At 38.5% G+C, this 20,720-nt stretch overlaps 1 protein-coding gene across 1 annotated transcript in view; it reads left to right on the forward strand.

The window, feature by feature from the left end:
- Window positions 1-20,720, forward strand: part of RASGRF2 (Ras protein specific guanine nucleotide releasing factor 2) — a 206,815-nt gene that overhangs the window by 43,903 nt on the left and 142,192 nt on the right. The window contains exon 2 of the mRNA XM_011377581.1: window positions 18,798-18,904. Within this exon, the coding sequence (XP_011375883.1) occupies window positions 18,798-18,904 (107 nt within the window). The remainder of the gene's footprint in view (window positions 1-18,797; window positions 18,905-20,720) is intronic.

The following is a 20,720-nucleotide window of genomic DNA, read 5'->3' on the forward strand; positions in this document are numbered from 1 at the left end:
AAGATCATATAAATAAAAGTGTATATTGTGTAGATCTGGAAATTTTGAAATTAAGCCATCATTTTTCAGGATATTGTAATATGTTATCTCACTGGACAGAGAAATGGAATTTTTGATAATAAGATTATCATTTTCCTTGACAATGAAATGTCAGCATTATATTGCACTTATGACAGGTTTGGCAAGCAGAACGGCAGAACTGGCTTTGGTCATTGAGCTACTTATGGAAAAAATGCTTCTTGGATGTCTACAACCAAAGAGTCTCTTGAACTCCTTTGTCTGGGAGACATGAATTCAGTCAAAGTAATGATTATTTGCCAGACGAGAGAGGCTATCTTAATTTTTTTTTAATATCACAGAGAATCAGCTATTTTTAATAAAGGAAAAGCAAGTTGGTTTGGACTTTAAAGTTTATTCACAAAAACAAGTTTTCAGCTTTATTGAAGTACAAATGACAAATAAAATTATATAAAAACAATTTGTTTTGATTTCAGGGATCAGAATAGAAATCTATGTAACACTGGATCAGTGCTGAGGCTCAACTATAGACCTACAGAGACAGAATGTCTACCTTTGCTTTGAGTTATTTTAGGAAGAAGAAGCCTATATTTTCCTCTCCCAGCTGTGTTGAGCCTGACCTTCTGATGTGTTTATCATTGTGTTATGTCTTTGATGAGAGTCCTAGAGATAGCAATTATGGGGCTTTGCCTAAAGAGATGCTCATTTGTCTTTTTATCAATGTTACTAACAAGGGCATTCAGTCAGTCATCCACAGCCCCACCCTCCTGTTTAAGATCGTGGGCTGAAAGCAGGGTATCTGCAGCAGAGCTGTTGGTGAGCCTAGAATTGGGGAGTTGACTTATGTTCCTTGTGTCTGTGTTAATGTTGGCAGGCAGGCCTGGTCAGAGCCTACGAGCAGTTAAGGTACTCTGGAATGATTTGAGGCCTGTAGCCAGAATAAAGTTCTCACGTGTTTCTGAACTCAAAACACAATAAGCAGTTTCCTGTTATTAAACGGGGGTGGGGGTGGAATAATGCTCAGCTACTGAGTTTTGGATGCACTTTGATTATAGTTCTCCTCCTTGATTTGAAAGGCGATAGGGTGTGGCCCACTACTTGTTGCATGCCTTTTTGTTTCTGGGCAGTGATCCATCTACTGATTACAGAGTGGTATTTATCTACCAGTGAATTGTGGACTGTCTGTGGGTGAGAAGTGGGGTTTGCTAAGAGGCTGTTTTGGTTGCGGTGTTAGGCCATGAGGCTGCATGTCCAGTAGCAGCATTCCACCAACTAGCTTATGCGTGAGGACTACCAGACATCTAATTACTTGGTCCAGTCATTTGAAGCAGATTCGTTTCTTATGTCTTAATAATGTACCATTCTTTAAATCAGGTGTCTCTCTTGACCTGACTTCTTCCATGAGATGGTACACTCAACTATTTAAAACTGGTCATTTCATCAGTTGAAATGGTACTGGAGAATTTGCCATCTTAACAGACAGAGGCAGGAGTCCCAGAGTCTGGGCAATGTAACCAATAGCAGTGCAGCAAATATGGAAAAGGTATAAATACCCTGATTGAAATCGTAATCTATGTAGATGATTGTTTTCTCCTCAGCGTTACATTATCGGTGTTGTTCTTGACTTAAAACAGAAGTGCAGTGCATGCTGATTTTTTCAGCTGCGTTTATCACTACAGTGAATTTTAGAACATTTTTATTATTTCGAAAAGGAAGCCTCTCATCCCTTAGCTATCACCACCTAATTTCCCCAACCTCCCCCAGCCCTAGGCAACCACTAATCTACTTTCTGTCTCTGTGGATTTGCCTGTTCTGGAAATTTTAATTAATGGAATAATATAATAGTAGTCTTTTGTGACTGGGTTCTTTCACTTAGTATAATGTTTTCAAGGCTTATCCATGTTATAGCATGTGTCAGTACTTCATTCCTTTTTATGACTGAATAATATTCCATTTAATAGATATATGACATTTGCTTATCTCTTCATCAATTGATAGATATTTGGGTCATCTCCACTTTTTGGCTGTTATGAATAATGCTGCTGTACACATTAATGGACAAGTTCTTATGTGACATATGTTTTTATTTCTCTTGGCTATATACCTAGGACAGAGAGACATTGTATTTTGCAGTGCTTTTTTCTTTCTATTTGGAAAACGGAAGGGATGCTTTCCTTGATGATACAGGCTCAGTGTGAATTGTGGGTCAGAGTTCCAGGTCTGCTCATGGCTGGCCTTGCATTAGGAAATTCAATGTTGTTTTCAAACTAGGAAACAAAAAACAGCTTTGCTGTAGAATGAAACAAAAAACAGCTTTGCTGTAGAATGAGGTAGTTTTTATCAGACAATCTTTAAGGTCTCTTCCAAGTTAAAAAATGTTCCTGAGTGATAATAAAAGGCTTTCCAAATGTGAAGGAAAATATTTCCAGTGAGGTCTAAATAACAGACCACACCCCACTCAAGTTCCTAGATGCTGTTTTTTGTTTCCTAGTTTGAAAACAACTTGGACTTTAAATATGTATTTAGTAAGTTAAATGTTTGTCTGTTTTTTTAATGAAAATAAAGAAATACTACTTAAAAAAAATCACATAAATGTAAAAACAAAATTACTCAAATATGTGTTACCAAAAGAAATCTACTTTAACATTTTGGTGCATTTCTTGTCTGTTTTTTTTCCACTTTAGGTTGTTTTGTTGTTTATTGAGCTGTAGTCATACTCAGTTCACAGTTTTCTGTTAGGATTCTGTTTTGATTGCCCTTCAGACTCATCTTGATTTCACTTTGATGCTTCTTATTCTGATTGAAGGACCTTTCAAAGTGGAAAGTCTTTTGATTTAAATGGCTTTGAGAAAGCCACGATAGTTTTGAAAGTGTAAAGGTGTTTCCAAGAGGGTGTTTCAGTTAGAAAGATTTGTACACAGTAGACAGGGATGACGAGTTAAAATCAGTAGTTTCATACCATGGAGCAGCTAATCCGTTTCTTCCTCTTGTATTTTGACTGTTTTAAATGCCATCAAAATCATGCACTTATTCTTTTTCACCATGTAATTTGTTCAGAAAGTTTCTGATTGTGGTTTCAAATTGACCAAGCTTTCCCAGAAAACACGTTCCCAGGATTCTTTCCTGTGTTGGAAGGAAGGGTAAACTTGAGTTTCATTTTGCCTACTTGCTGGTTTCAATCTAAACAGCTTGAGAATTTAAATTGACACTTTCTGATATCTGAGAGACCACTCTATACAGCAAAGCAGGCCCTTCTTCCCTGGGCGGAGATAAGGAAGTGGATGGAGGGGAATGGAGGGTCCACTTCTTCCTGAGACCTTTCCCGAGCTGGGCTCTGAGGCTGAATCATCCCCTCCCGGCTGCCACCAGGTGCTTTCAGAGAGCTCCGGTATGATGGTCCCCAGGACACCATCCCTTCCTATTGCAGTGGGAGTTAGCTGAGCACATACTCCTTCACTTTTTTTCCCTATTTCTTTTTAGCTCATGCCACCAAACTCAACTTTCTCATGGTAGTCCTTTTGGTTATAGTAAATATTGTTTAGTATTTATTCAACCAACATTATGGAACACCTACTATGTGTCAGGCCCTGGCAGGCACTGGGATTAAAGTGATCAAAGTCACATTTTTTGCTTTGATGAAATTCTATACTACATGCAATCCTTAAAAATCTGGATAGAAAATGTGAAAAAAATCATGAGTGCTAGATTTTTTTTTTTTTTTTTTTTTTTTACCTTGGTTTGAATGAATACAGAGATTTCTTGCCAGGTTAATCCTTGTAAAACACAATTTTCATTAGCTTATGGTTCCAGCTCAATAAAATATAATAAATCACTATTGCCTATAAACTAAAATTTATTTTATTTTTAAATTATGTCTGTGACTCTTTAAAACCAGATATATGAATCGAGTCATCCGTGATTTGGGTTCCTTTCTCCTCGAGGACTCTCTTCAATGAACCATGTACAGAGGAATATTTAATCAAATGAGAAACGAAGGCTAATTTCTTAATCTGGAGACACCTCACCCCTCGACCATGTGGGACATTGTGGCTTGAGCTTGACATTGAAAAATGAGCTTCCTATTTCCCTTGAGTCTGGGGCTTTGAACCTGTGTACTCGGGCCTTGCAAATAAAGAGGTAGGAAAACTGAAATGTGTGAAAATGCCTCCACATACATACACATAAGTCTTTTACTTGTAAGAATGCATGTAATGCTCACAATAACTGTGAGGTAGGTATGACAGTTACCCACATTTTTCAATGAGAAAACTGAAGCACAGAAAAATTAAGCAACTTGCTCAAAGATGATATGTAAGTTCATAAAGAACATTAATGGGACTTGAACCCAAGTAGGCTGGCCTTAGGACCAGCATAGTCAATCGTTAGGATCAGCTGCTGCTCCATGATGACTTCTAGCTTCGTTCACCTAACTGCAGGTGCACCTGAGAGATGCATCTCTAAAGGCACTTGGTAGCAGTGGGAAAGGGATACTTCAGCATCAGGGTCCAGCCTGGGAAAGGTCTCAGGAAAGAGTGGACCCTCTGTCCCCAGGGAAGAAGGACCTGCTTCGTTGTATAGTGGTCTCTCAGGAATCAGCACGTTGTTCTTCAAAGCAATGACACACTCACAGGGGAAACCAATTAATTCACTGAACCAAGCCAGTTCACTGAGCAAGCAGATCAGATGTGGCTCCTCATTTGGGAGAGCATGAATAGGGAATGGAGATGTGAGTGGGAAGAGCAACAGAAGTGTCCGTATCCCTTGGCAAGGGCAGTAATGAAGAAGTTCTAAAGTCCCTGAACTTCTTCGTACCATCCATCTAGCAAGAGACCTCTGTCTCATAGTCACCGGTCTGTTCACACTTCTTCTTTCCGTATTCTGGACCGTTATCTGGATGCTTCCGTCCTTCGAGATTTAGCTTTAGGGAGAACTCAAGTGTATTTCGATTTGTCTGTGCAATGATCTCCTATAGCATGTATTGTCTTTATCTATAGTAAACATTTTCTAATAGGCCGAAATCAGGATGTGTGGTCTAATATATAGGACAAACTATTTCAAATGTGTAATAATCTGAAAAAAAGAATGATGGTTACTATTTTTACATAGCTTATTTTATCACTTTGACACACCTTGCACTGTTATTTAATCTTACATTGTGATTTAATTGCTTTGTGAGTTCTTGATTTAGCTCTTTAGCTAAATTATAATGTCCTTAAGACCAGAGAGTAATCTATCTATGTGTCTATCTATCTATCATCTAGCATGCCATGCATTATATACATATTACATATAACACTTTTTAAAATAAGGTAGTTGATAAATATTTAATGGATTTTTTCTCCCTTCTTTTTTCTCTTTTTCTCTCCCTCCCTCCTTTCCTTTTGTAGCATCTCCTATCTCTTAGACTGTTGATGTAAAGATTAGAAATGAGGATAGAAATGGTTAGGATAGCGGATAGGGGCCCTAAAAAATTCAGGGGCAGAATAGAACTGTGTAGACTTGATGATCTTTGGAGATTTATTTTCTGGATATACTTATTATTTGTTGGTTGCAGCCCATCTATTTCTTCCTTTCTATGTGGTCCATCCTTTTCTGGTAGGTTGGCTCAGCAAGTAGACTTCTTTGTCAGAGTCCTGGGTTTTGGACTTTATAACCTGATTATCTTTGCCACATACAAAGCTTCACAACAGAGCTTAAGGAACAGAGTATGGATGGATGAGTATGAGTACTCCTGGGCATATAGCTTATAGGGCACATGTCCTGGGGGACTGGGGATGACTGTCATACCACTTTAAAGCCATTTCTTCATCTGTAAAATGGGAATAAATCATGTGGGCCATTGTGAGAATTAAGGAAAGAAATGCAGGAGGAATCTTAATACAATGCCTGGCATATGTCATTATTATTATCACATTCAGACACATAGATGTGCTGTCTGGGTTAAAGAAGCTCTCCAGAGAGTGTAAGATCCTGGAAGATAGGGGCTGATCAATTGCTTAGAATTTCCAGTTATGGTATCACATACGGGGCCACGCAGTTGCTGAAATGTGGCGTGAGTGTTGTTCAATAACTAATTATCATGCCTGTCAGATTCAGCCTCAAATCAGCCTTGGCAGACACGTGGAGCAAAGATCCCTAAAGAAGCTCTAAAAACAAGTTTAGAAGAACAAACTATTCATAACTTGTGCCCACTCTTGAGAGTTCAACCAATGGCCTAACTCAAAATTCAAAATAAAAAATTGTATGTACAAGATGTTATGAGGAATAATTGAAGACCTACTAAATGTTTCAACAATAGGCGCATAAATTTAAGTAAATGGAGGTATATCCTCTCTGTGCAATGTTATACAGGCTTTATAAATATTTAGCACATTTTAAGTAACACGAAAAAATACTTAGGTTATCATGTGACTTGAAAAACACTGGAATAACACCTCATGTACAGCATGAGCTCACCTATATTAAAATGGCTTTAGAAAATAGACTGGATTTACATACATCAAAATTTAACTGTGCTTATCTTTGGATGATGTTGGGATTATGGATAAATTTCCCTCTCTAATTTTGCCTCTCTAAATTTATATGATATGCCAAAAAATAAATTTTTTCATAAAGAGTAATATGCTTAGCTGGTAGACAAAAACGAATGTGTTTGGTTTGTATTTTCACAATAAAAAAATCAAATGCATAAGTCACCAACTAAATTTTTTGTTATGTATTCCTCAAAGACAAAAAAAGAGTGTGGCATAAGCTAAATGAAAGACACATTCTTTTGGAGAATTTGAGACAGGTTTAGCTTTTTGAGAATTTTTGGAGAAATAGCAAAAATATAAAGCTCTAGGTAATGCATGTGTGCATGTGTCAATGTTCTTTTCCAGCGCTGAAGTTTGATATTCTTAGCCGTTCTGATTGTTGAAGATTTGACTGTAATTTTCATTGAAATGTCTGAGAGCTATAAACGTTTAGCTATCAGCAAAGCAGGTGAAAATGTATTTTTAACATTAAACATCTTTTTAGGGAAAGAGGCCCAGCAAAACCATCACTTATAGTTCACATTCAGGCAACATTTTAAACTCCCATTCTAATCCTGCTCCTGTGGTATTTAATAGCCAGGCATGTCCACCAGATGTGCTCCCAAGTCTTTTTATTTACATAGATGTTTCCAGCAATTCATTGTATGTTTTTCTATTTATAAATAAATGCATACCAAATAGCCCTCTTTTTCACATTGCCACGCTTCAGCATATTTGTTTTAAAGCAGGGCAATAGGATGTGAGTATTTTTCACATCTTTACCACACGTAAAGATTATTTATATTTATGTCTTTGAAATGTAAATACTTATTATGGCTAATCTGCAAAGTGCATGAAATGTATGAATAAGAAGATAATTACTCAGGTAACTACTCTTAACATTTTGGTGTGTTTCCTTCCACTTATTTTTATTAATACTTTTTCATAAATGTTACCCATTCTTTCAAACTACTTATTCATGATATGCTGTAGTGTATTTCGCAGTTTTTTTAAATGATAGATATTTAGATTGTTGTCATTTTTTTTTTTTTTGCTATTACAACAATATTGTAACGAACATCCTGTATGTGCTCTTTGAGTACACGAGTGTTTTTCTAGGAAGTAGAATTACTCGATGATAGGGTTTGATTTTATATTTACTTAGTATGTGTTTTCAGTATATTTCTTTATCCATTTACAAATATATACATTCAATATAAATAGATGTTACATATATCTATTTTCTTTTAGGGTAATGTTAGTTTTCTTATCCCTAATGCTCCCAAATCTTGCATTTTTGATTTGCTGACATAATATTAACCTCTTTCCATGTCATATATATAAAAGTAGAACACTGTTACAGGTGATCTGAACTTTTACAGGAGGTACACAGATACCTGGAGAGATGACTGTGAATTTGTTTTCTAGCAACCTAACCTTTAAAAAACTTTAAATTTGTTATTATTTTAAACTTTAGTAAAATTGGAAGAGTAGTGCAGAGAACTCCTGTATGTCTGTTACCCAGATTCTCTAATTATGAACATTTGGCCCCGTTTACTTTCCCTCTCCCTCTCCCCTTTCTATCCCCTCCGCCTTTCTCCCTCCTTCCCTCACTTCTCCCTATCTCTGTTTCTTTATGTATGAAGTCATAGTTTTTCTTTACCTTGTTCACTTGGTTATGTTGGTGTCTACCAGAGTTCCCCACTAAAAGTTATTTTTTTCCTGTGTAATTATTAATAATTTATGGGACAATTCATCCATGTCGATGTATGTATCTATAGTTATTTTTTCCTTGCTGAATCGTTTTCCATTATGTTCATATACTACACATTGTTTTTCTATTCATCTGTGAGTGGACCTTTGGGATTTTGCTAGACATGGAGGTGTACCAACCAAACCCCACTTTAAAGAAGGGGTTGCTGCCCAGCTTTAGAGTGTGGTCAGCAGGCAGCCCTTAGCTAAGTCTACTGCAGCTGGAGAGAGCTACCTTGTCCAAGGTTATGTCCTCCCTGAGGCAGCCCACATTCAGTGACTGAGTGAGACGGTAGTATCAAGGTCCAGCCATTTCAGTCTGAGGCAGGACACTGACACACAGTGTTTACCCTTTGCCTCCGTGGCATCCACCACTGTTAACCACTGTTATACTAGTACCCTGTTATCACTCAGTATGGCTGTATGGGGCCAGCTAAGGATTTGGGAAAAGTTTTTAATGCAGATTTTGAGACATCTCCCCTGTAGTTCCTCCTTTTTCTCATGTTTTCTCCCTTAATTTCTGTAGTTCTGGACTTCTCATTTCTATCCTCTTACTCCTCAAGTCAGTAAAAATGCGACTTTCTGCTGGATTTATAGCTGCTCTGTATCATTTGGAGTGTGGTGTGCCCTCATGCAAAAGCTATATAGACGTGAATCTCATGTAGTGTAGTTCTCTTCTTTCAAGAATAAAATCCTCTCTTAAATTTTGTTGTCAAACAATTATTTATGTTATCCCAAATATATTTATGTGATATATATGTGTGTACATATATATTTTTTGTGATATATTTTGTGTTATCTGTGTTATATATGTATATTATCCCAAATATATTTATGTAGTTTATGTTATTCCAAATTTAAAATTGTTCTGTGCTGGAGGATTAGGTTGATAAAAGCTACTCTGCCAGTACTGGAACCAGAAAAACTCATTTAAAATTGTAATAGATGTTGTCAACAATGCTTCTAAGTCGATTTTAACGATGTTCTTTCACCAGTGTGTTGTATCAGTTCCCATAGCCCCATATGATCAACAATTTAATTGCTCAGAATGTTTCAGTTCAAATGTCCTATAATTTATTTAACTTGTCCCCATCATTGGACATTATTGTTATTGTTAATGATGCTGCAAACAGTCGTGGATGTAAATTTTTGTATATATTTCTAATTATTTCATTGATATAGATTCCTATATAGAAACGGGATTATTTTAAAATCTGTGATACAAATTGCCTGTCATCTCTACCAAAATTGTAATTGTCTTTATTTCAATCAGCACATTACATTTTCCAACTCTGGATTTTATTATTTTTAAAAACTGCAATTTGAAAAATGGTCTTTACGTACAAACATGCATTGCTTGTTCATATTTTCATGTGTTTGTGCCATGTTTTTTGTTTTCGTGTGCGAGCATGTGAATATTCTATTCCTTTTCTAACATTCCTATTAGGATAGTGTCTTTTTCTTACTGATTTAGAAAACTTTATTATATATTAAGTACATTAGTTAATCTTTTTATGTTATCCAGTTTTTGCTTCATGAGCATATGCCCTTTTGGATAAATATATATGATAATTTGATCATCATTATTAAGGTTTTCATCTTTGAGGTTAGCTCAATGAGTTTAAGTGCTAATAATTGTTGCCGAGTAAAATGTAAAACATGAAACAACATTTCAAAGAAGTCTTTCTGTCATTTTTGTGACAGAGCACCTCAAGATTGCTAGTAGCAGCAGAGGAACTCTTAACACTTGCTCAAGTCTCTGTGTAAAAGTATTTTCTTTGTTAAGTAGTACTAATTGCCCTGGGTGTTAACAGCGTACATTTTCATCGTACAGACTTATTGCAAAAATAAGAATATGGTTGGTAAATAAATAAAACCAATGGTTAAAATTCGAAAGTGGTGAAATGGCATGAAGTAAAAAGATTTTGGAGGTTTCATCCTTTAGAACCAGTGAAGTTAGAGGTTCCAGATTAGTTCAGGAGAGGCCAGGATAGACTGGACATTGAAGTTGTGGTCAAGTTTAGTCGCCTTGCTATAAGAGAAGGCTGTGACAGTGATGACTGAATTCATAAGTGTGCTCAATCAATGGCTCTGAAGGGCTGACCAGAATTAGATGTCTATTTCTAAACAATAAGTAAATGGGAGGGTTGGAGGGGAGGTGGGGTGAAGCCAATCACATAGGTCAGATGTTATCTTCAACAACATCCATCCCTGTCTGGAGTGGTAATACAAGAGAAAGACAGGAACTTGTGTGAGAATTTAACAAAACATGGAAAGGAATTGTTGCCTTTTCCTGCACGACAGGGGTGATGACTTGAGTCACTATGCTTCATGCTACCCTTTTCATAAACTTCAATATGTCTGGTGATTTATGGGAACTCAGATTTCTTGGTCAAAGAAAGTTTCTCTGTTTCAGTTTTTTTGATAACTTCTCAGATTTGAAGAACAACCCAATATATTAAGTTCTGTTAGCCCTTCTTAAAACCACAAGTTTTCTGACCCTTGTCCTTGTCATTCTCTAATGAGCACAGTTTAATCTCAGTTCTTTGTGAAATTTGGAAGCCAGACACAATATATTTTTCCTGTCGTGGTAGAAAACCACAGCAGGAGGCAGTTAATATCTTACTCTGTCAGCTGGATTCTAAATTAACTTCTTGCTGAATTAAAAAAAAAACATGCTTAATAGAAGGATATATCTGAGCCAATTCTTAAAAGCTGATATTATAACACTGTGGATTTTATGTATGTTAATGCATTGCTTTATTCATAGTTTCAATTATAAAGTCTATTGGATTTTGTTGGGACAAATCATTCAGCAATCTCTTGCATGCCATTGAAGCTTCAAAATGCAACTCCTCTCTAAGCCTTTCAGAGAATTAGAAATCTTTTAATCAAACAACCACAGAAAAATCTACAACAATAGGCCCATAAATTTAAGTAAACAAGAACAAAACAATCAACAAACAACCATCACAAGAAAAAACAATATGCATCCTTCTTAATTACCAAGCACCTAATGTGCTGGTTTATAATTTTAATACATCCTGTTCTTCTTTTCCCACACACTTTTAGCTGAGAAAAGTGGGGGTGGGCATGGAGGTGGTTGGGGGGAGAAAGAACACTCCAATTACTCAGTTTTGCAGATCTGGAATCAGTTCAAGGTCCTAGGTAGACTCAAGGTGACTGATTCTCAGGTGAGATCTGGCAATTTCACCCCCCTGACAATGCTTTTCAAGGCACTTTGAAGTGTATTATTGCATTTGATCTTCACCTTGGGGGTTAGTAGGAGAGGTGGACTTGTCTTCAGTTGGCCAGAGAGCAAACTGAATGCAAAAAGGAGCTTGTCAGAATTCACACTGCGTCCCCAGCAGCAGGAGGAGAATCCCGATGTCCTACCTGATAGCCTGGGGTTCCGTCTGCTGAATCACACTGCTTGCTCAGGTGCTGGGTATAAATCTATGAAATTGGCTGGTACTGAAGCAAATATGCTCATGGCAAGACCTCTGAATCTTAGAGTTGAAAAAGAAGTGAAGCAATAGAGGAGGGGAAAAGCCTTCAGCATCTTAGATCTTTGTTCCCTTAGGCCTGAAGGAGATTGTTGGATGATTTGACATATGTTTTAACAACAAAAAAATGAGCTTCCACATGTAACCATAATATGAAAAGATGGGGTAGTTGTAAAATGTCTCCTTTAATTTACATAGACTCTTCTTTGGAGCTAAAAGTACTCATGAGAGAAGGATATGGTAAAGAAATGATCTCAGTATATAAAAACAGTCACTGTAGCAGGATTGTGGAATGTTTTCTCTTCTAAAGACCACGGGAGCTGGGTCAAGGGTATAATGCTTGAGACTTTTCTTCTTCAGTTAGTGTTCCACCAGCTGGCACAATGGTGGCCAGATGCAGTGGTCGGAGAAGTCCCTTGCAAGCAACATTTCAATGATAGGAAGCATAAAAGAGTAAGAATGTTAGGAAGAGAAGAGGAGGGAATGATATTAAGAAACAAAGTACTTCCTCCCTTTACACCTTACTATTATTTTCAGTCTGTCTTCTCTCATCTCTCTTATACCCTGCCAGGACAGTGGCAGTGAATCAGATTTAAAATGATCTGTCTATGCCTTGAGGGCTCAGGGGTGGGATACTTTTCTCTTACTGAGGGCCAGCCATGTCCCAACAAAACATTAATTGACATTCCCATGAATATTAAAGATAGCTCAGTCTTCAGTTTGGGTGACACTGAACTCCTCAGAATCAAAATTAATATAAAGGCACAAAAAACAGTTTCATCAGCATATTGAATGTTTAAAATGTATTTCTTTTCCATTTTACAAGCAGTTACAGAAAAGAGAACAAAGGAAAAGAAAGAGAAAGAGGAGGTAATGATTCATAGGAAGAATAACATGACTACATACTTAATATTACTTTGGAAATGCACCTGGACTAGAGAATTGCTGTCCACGGTTTTTATCCATCTCCACATAAAAGTCTTCCTTTTAATTGAGATGGATGGTCATGGTAACCTATGTTGGGGGAGAAATATGCTCTGGGCCACTGAAGTTTGTTCACATTCCTGGGGCCTAGGAAGGCCACACCCCAAGGCCCAGGTGGGGATGGAGAGCTCCACTGTCTTTAGAGCCCTGCTGTGGTCGCAGAGGCACTGCCACCCCAGGCTGCTGTATTATCGTGATCACTAGCCTTGTGTATGTAAGTCACCGAGCCAGGAACAGTATAGAAGACATCTGTTTCTTTAGCTAGCTAGTGTCTGATACGTGAGGTCAGAAATCTGTCCACCCGAGAAGAGAAGACCTCGGTGAGTTCCTGGGTATCACCCACCCCTCCCCCAGAGGCTGTGCTGGAAGAGCACTCGAAGATGATTTTCTGCCTCAATGGCTGCAGAAAGGATTGGTTTAGTTCTCTTAATCTAAAACTGAAAAATTTTAAGAACATATGTAATAATTTAAAACCCTGCCATAGAATCCAAATAATAATATGTATGGCACAGTAATTTTAAAAAGCATTTTTTTTCCTGATATATACTTTAAAGAAAACCCATGGTGGTTTTTAATCTCCCCTCGAACGTCACTTATTTGACCAACATCATTTACAACATCATATATAAGTAGTGTTATAAAGACCTGGACGTATGTTTGAAAATGCATAAATATATTCATTGTTGATTATATAGCTATATGTATTTATTATGAACGATTCAAACAACTTAAAAATAGAGTGAACATATTTTTGTTGGCTATATAGTAATATGTGTTTATTGTAATGATTTAAACAAGATAGAAATGGAGAAAGTGGAAGTGGTCCTGTAATACCATCCACTAGCAATTACCATTGTTAGCTGTAAATTTGTTTCTAACTTGCAGAAATTTAAGGACAGAGTTTTAAGTGAGCTTGTGTTCTCATATTGGGTTACATTTGTTCTCTCGCAAAAGCACATAGCATAAACAGCAGCCAACCCATTATAATAAAAACCAGAAAACTGAAAAATGAAAATTCACATAAAGCTGCAATAGATACAATAAGACCCTAAACATTTACAATCCTAGATCTGTTTATTGTGTTGTCTTTCTTGCATTTTGTGGTCATTGTAGGTGAAAGATAAGAATCTTTGGTGAATCTGCCAACCTACAGTATCTGTTGTGGTTTTTCTAGGGATTTGTGAGATCATCATAATGTTCTGGTTTTTCAACTTAACCTAAGAGTATATATTTGGTAGCTTAAGTGGTCTTTGTTTAACCCTCTTCTGGGTGCCTACCTGAATGTGATTATATAGTCATGAAACCGATCATCGTGTGGCTATTCAAAGCAAATTTATTAGGTTAATCACAACTCACATTTCTTTGCTCGTGAGGATTTATTCACCAAACATTATTGAGGGCTTTGTGTGAGCCTGGCACAGTGTTAGAATCAAGTGTGTCAAAGGACAAGGCTGGCAGGGAAGAGAGACGCATGCACGCATGCATGGACAACTCTAAGGCAATGTGAGAAGAGTGTGCATGGGGTTATTGAAATCCAGAAGAGAGAGTGACTCCTTTTTGCCAGGGAAAGATATTCTTGGAGGGACATCGTCATGCAAGTTTGGTAAAAATTTATAGGTGGAGAATGGACTGGGGATGAAGAAGGAATGTCAAGACAAAGAGATACACTGAGAGTGGAATTAACTTTCACTAAGTGCCTACAGGATGCGATGCTGGGCACTGTCTGTCAGCCAGTTCAATCCCATAAGATTTGCATCATTGTCTTCATTTTGCCCTGTCTTCATTTTGCCCGTGAGGAAACTTGGTATCAGAAATGTAACTTGAGTTACCACTTGGAGGAGTCAGGACTCACGCCCAGGTCTGACGACTCCACAGACAGTACTGTTGGTAACATGAGGTTGAAAAGAGCTTGTCTTCTTGCGGGGAGTGAGAGGTCAGTGTGCTTTGAGTGCGGCTCGCATTCAAGGAAACAGAAAGAAACAAGATTAAAAATGGAAAATTAGGCTAGTTTGTGAAGGGTGTTTTCAGCCTGTATAAAATTTGCTCTTAGAGTTTGAAAATACCAGTGAGAGTGTGTAAGCAGAAGCGAAAGCTCAGATTTATCTTTTAGAAAGAACTCTGGTCACCTAGTCTGGACTGGAGGGAGTTGGGTAAGACTGGAGGGTAGGATCACAGATTTATCCTCACTACACTTAGATGTGCAAAGAAACTATTTTTCTAAGTTTGACTTGCCTTTTCCTTAAGACCCCCTCTCTCCACTTAGTAAGTGGAGCGAAGAAAACTGCATTTAGCTGAGAGTAGTAAACTCAGTCTGCTTCGATAATGTAAAAGGTCTCTTGGTAATTCATTCTTCCCTCTGTATTTTACTAAAATGGTGCTTCAGGAAGCAGGGCTCACATGTCCTCAGGATTTGTGCGTGTGTGTGCGTGTGCGTGCGTGTGAGTGTGTGTGTGTGTGTGTGTGTGTGTGTGTGTGTGTGTGTGTGTGTGTGTGTGTGTGTGTGTGTTTCAGAGGTGAGCTGTCTTTGCTAGTGCCAGCCATGGTCTGGTGTTGTTCTGGCTATGCCTCAGGCGTCTGTTGGCATCTGCTGCTGAAGCGTGTGGCTGCTGTAACTTGTGGCCCGCACTATCTTTCAGGTCAGGACCTGGTTTTCTATTGCTTATGTGGTCCCACCTTAGCCCTTGCTGGGCTGCATAGCCCCCGCCCCATGAGGTCTGATGGTGTCCTTTCTCCCAAATCCTCCGCGGTACACTCGAGAATGTCCACACCACTTAGATGCTAGAGAGGCTCTGGATAGCTGAACTCAAAACTTAGGCCCTTTCTTTACCTAACTGCTGTAACACCAATTTTATTGATTTATATGATATGGTCATCACCCATGGGATCATCACCCCATGTTGTCATGAGGTTTGGGGTGGAGCAAGTGGACATTCTGTGGGGTAACATTCTCTAGATCCCCAAAGGGAAAGTGATACTGAAGATCCTAGGCTTTTGGCTTTGCCATAAACCCTTTTAACTCTTCACCCTTTGCCCTGAGTGGGGAGAAGCTGTACCATATGGTTCTTTGCCTCCTTCTGTTTTCTCTATCTACATTGGCCACTTCTCTGTACACTTCTTGTGTTTCCAGCTCACTGGGACTTCTTTTGGTCATCCTGTCTTCCTTCAGGAGGGACCATTAACCTCCCACTTTAGGTTACAGTAACAGTCAGGATACAGGGAGGGAGAAAGACCAGCTATAAGATAAAGGAAACTCAATTGGACAGTAAGTCAAAGTTGTTATACCTGTCATGCTGTGATAAAGCTGTTACAGAAGTCTAGGTGAGAGATAATAAAAACCAGAAGAGAGTTCTAGGAGGGAGCATTGGTGAAACCAAATGTGGAGCTGATGAGAGGGAGATGTTGAGGGTGACTTTGAGGTTCCTAGTTGGGGCAACTGTTGGATGAAGGTGCACTTGACACAGAAGAGAGGAGGAGGAAGAATAGTTGTTAGGGGAGGGGGTAGAAGGAGGGGCATTAGGGGGTGGGACGGAGGGTAGTGAATTTAGTTTTAGACATGATCGAAATACTATCTAATGGGAGAAATATGGGGCTGGTACCTGAGAGAGAATCTTCCTGGAGCAATAGATTTGGGAATAGGTGAGAATATCTAGGGAGAAAAGGAAGACAAATCACTGTCATTGTAGATGTTGAATTTAAAGATATAAACAAGGCTGTCACTCTATCTTAATTCTTCCTCGCATTTCACGATGACCCAGTACTTTAGAACTTCTCTTCATTCTTGCAGTGGGATAGGTTGATAGACACAGAGTACCATCAAGGGTGTCTGCTGCGACTTTTGATCCCCAAGAAGACCTCTAAAGCCCCAGGTCCAACACCTGGATTCATAGTATACAGTGTTCATATCAGAATGAGGACAGCAGATACAAAGACAACTTTGATGAGTGGCTAAAAATAAGTGATTTTCAGGTTCATGCAGAAGAAGTGTTTAATTTTTTGTGGTTGAGCTGAATTTGTTAATTAAAATCCTGGAAACGTAACATGTACTTCTCAAAATTCTTTCCATCATTGTTATGCCTGAGACGTGGTTAACCTTTGGATGTACTCTGCTAATATAATTGCCTTGCTGTCTTTTAAAGATAGCTTTTCGTCGGGTTCCTGAGCAGCAGCTGCTGTTGAGGTGCTGGTTGCAGTCTTTCAGTAGGTTGGGCTGGTTCATTAATTGTTTCCTCTTCCTGGACTGAGCATTTGGGCTTGGATAGTAGCCAGCAGCTGCTGAAATGCCATCACTTATAGCAGTGGTCCCCAACATTTTTGGCACCAGGCACCAGTGCGCCTATGAGAATCTAATGCCTAATGATCTGAGGTGAAGCTGAGGTGGTGATGCTAGTGCTGGGGAGCAGCTGCAAATACAGATGAAGTTTTGCTAGCTCGCTGGTGATCACCTGCTGCTGTGCAGCCCGGTTCCTAACAGGCCATGGACCAGTACCGGTCCACGGCCTGGGGGTTGGGGACCCCTGACTTATAGGATTACCCTTTAAGACACCGATTTGTTATTTTATTGCGTTTTGACTTGTTTCTTCTCAAATTTAAATGGACCTTTATTGAATATGGTGCTAAACTTAATTCTTCCCCTCCTCAGTGGCCTTTTCATTAGGTTATTTCCCTTTAGTCCATAGCATTTAGTCAAATCTGGCTGGACTAGAGGCTTAAGAACTAAAGATAGCTTGTCATTTATGGGGCCCAGGACTGCCTGTGGGGAAGTGTAGTGGATTATCACAGGCATGACCAGGGTTCTCAATTGGCTGATGATTTTAGTCTCTTAACTGTTAATTTGCTTTTTTGGTAAATTTTATCTCCAAAGTTATTGTCCTGAAGGTTTTTAATTTGTTTGAGTATGTAACTGTTATATCAAATACACAGAAGTTTTGGGGTGGGATGAGAAGTTGGGACAACAGAAAGAAACCTGTGTATTTGTTTTTGGTTCTACCTCTTAGGGCAGCTCTGTGGGGCTGGTTCTTTTCATTCCCCAGGATGAAGTCTGGGCAGGCCCAGAGAATTTTCTGATCATTCTCATCATAAGAAGTTCTCTAGTCACATTTCCTTCCCAGGCAGTCTCAGTTTGGTAATGAATATATCCAGTCTCAAGCAGACTTGTTTAAAGTGAAAGCTTCTCCTGCCCCTGACTCAGACTTCAGATTTAGTTTGTCAATTTACCCATCCCCCACCCCCGTGCAACCTATTCCATAACAACAGCAGACCTATTTATTGAAATACATTGAGATTATAGATTTACTTTTTAGAGGTGATAAACATATTTTCTTAGATTTATTAGTTTTTTTATATTTCTTTGCTATTGCAAATGCTATGTTTTCAAGATTAATTTTCCTGTTTGTTGCTATTATATCAAAGTGAAATAAATTTTTGTCTATTGATCTTATAACCAACAATTGGGCTCGATGTTCTTATTCTAATAATTTTCAATGAATTTTTAGGCAATTATATCATCTGTGAAAATTGATATTTTTCCTTGCTCTTCATTTCTTGTACCTTTTTCCTTTATTTTTCAATGTTGCCCTTCAGACAGAATTGGTAAATAAAAGTAGTAATAATTGCCATCTTTTTCTTACTTTTGATTTTAGAGGGGTTGCTTGTAATAGTTCATCATTAGGTAAAATGTTTGTAGTGAATTTTTGGTCGATATCATTTATCAGGTTAAAAATTTTACTTTCTGGCTTGCAAGGATTTTTAATCCTGTATTTGTGCAGAATTTGATCAAATAACCTTTTCTGCATCTAATGAGGTGCTGTGGGTAACTCTTACTGAGGAGGGTTAAGATGGAACCTATGGTATCTTCTAGGTGCAAAGTCATTGTCACCTAGACTGGAAGTGATATTTCATTTTGAAATATGATTTAAATAATGATATCATGCACTTTGTAAACATATACGCTTTGTAGGGAAATACCACGTCGTTATGATGTCGTTCTTGAAAAATAAAACTCGACCTTGTTTGTTTTTCTCTCCAGTATTACTTTACCGTTCTTTTTGGCCACGAAGGTCAGAAACCACTGGAGCTTCGCTGTGAGGAGGAACAGGATGGTAAAGAGTGGATGGAGGCCATTCATCAAGCCAGGTATGAGCTCAAATCCTGTGTGACACTGAATTGTGGGAGTCTTGCATTGGGGGTTTCACTGTTGGCGGTAGTTTTGGAAGAACTCGTGATTACAAGATGGATACCTCCTCCTCAGTCGTGTGTGAGATGATCCTTTGAGCTTTCTATGGCTGTTTTGCAGTCAAGATGAAAGGTAATAGATATAACAATAACAAGGATATTAGGTCACTTTTGTGGATTTGTTCTTATGTGCCAGGCACTGTTCTATGTGCTTCTCAATTAAGGAATTTGTTAAATGTGTTGATTCACTTATCCTTTCAACAGTCTCCAAGAGGGGTATCATAATTACCCCCTTTTAACATAAGGAAACTGAAGCCTGGAAGGGTAGTTTGCTTACCTGAAGTCACAGAGCTAGGAAGTGGGAGAGCTGAGATATGGACTCAGCTGAGCTCGCATTTGTAAACCTTGCCCTGTGCAGCCTGGTTATCAAGAAAGGTGATGCCAGCCTCTATCTAAGGAAATAGAAAACTGTGATTTTGCTTCCTCCTAAGAAATACCAAGAACTGAAAAGGAATGTACTTGGCCTCAAAAGGCATCAGGAAATCCAAGAGAGATGCAGGCAGACCTCTCTCCCTTATTTTTCATATTTGATTCCAAAGTCCCAAATGGCTCCCATACTTTTTGCCTGCCCCTTCCGTAACTCCGTGCTTATCTCCCCGGGGATTCAGTGGCAAAACTCGAACTGGGACGTGTTTTTTTTTCCTTCATCTGACATGCTTTTCCTTCTAAATATCCATTCATGTCTCTACCACCCTTTCCCGGAACTATCCCCCACAAGTCAGTTCTCATTGGCCCTCTTCTCCAGTATTCAACAACTTATTAGTACAATTTAGTTTTGTTTTGTTTTTTTTACATATTTCTTGTGCGCGATTTCTGTTTCTTGAGCTGCACCTTGAGAACGAGGAGGAAGATGAGGACGTCTTCATTTCTGAATGAAGCACAGCCTACTTATATAGTAGGTGATCGGGAAATATTTTCAGTTGGATTATAAGAGAATGAGGATGTTCTGAGTGAGTTTAGACAGTTCTTTGAACCCTTGAGATTTTTTCTCTGAAAGTCTCCCCATCCCCTCTTTTTCTTCAGTTACTTTTTATTCACCACCTCCTCTGTGCCAGGCAGCACACTAAGTGCTTCACATACTTGGTGTTTTTCATTCCTTACAACTCCCCAGGAGGGAATTATTAACCCTTTTTTTACAGATGAGAAAACAAAGGTTCATGATCATTAAGCAGACTGGCAAAATTAAACACGGATTTGTTAAGCTGCAGAGCTGGGATTCAAACCCAAGTCAATCTGACTTCAGAACCTTTCATCAATGTTCTGTATTACACCTCTCTTTGTTATTGCCTCTTTTTCTCTTCAGTTCTTCCCTCTTTATATCTTTTCCTCTTTCTCCATTCAGAGATGAAAGTGGATTTATGCGAGGTCAGTGTTGAGAGTAGAAGATGTTATTTTCAAAATATTTTAGTTCCTTTTATTTCTTTTCCTCCAAAATATTTCTCAGGGATTCCTAGGATTGGTGACCAAATGCTGCTCTCCAGGTGGGCCCTGGGGCAGCTTGCTGACATCGAGATCTAGGCACACTGTTGAGTTGCCTTTGCTCTCAGTGGCTCTGTCTTAGGGTTTTGCTCCAGACTTAAGACTAATATAGAATAACTTGCTGTAGAAAGGTCAGGCCTTCAAAGGTGAATGAAGGATCAAGTTGGCAAGATAGAGCCCTTGGGTCATTTCTAGACACAGTCTTTGTCATTACTTCTATTCCTTTTCGCCTGGGAAT

Source organism: Pteropus vampyrus, unplaced genomic scaffold (genome assembly GCF_000151845.1).
Source record: "Pteropus vampyrus isolate Shadow unplaced genomic scaffold, Pvam_2.0 Scaffold11, whole genome shotgun sequence".
NCBI lineage: Eukaryota > Metazoa > Chordata > Mammalia > Chiroptera > Pteropodidae > Pteropus > Pteropus vampyrus.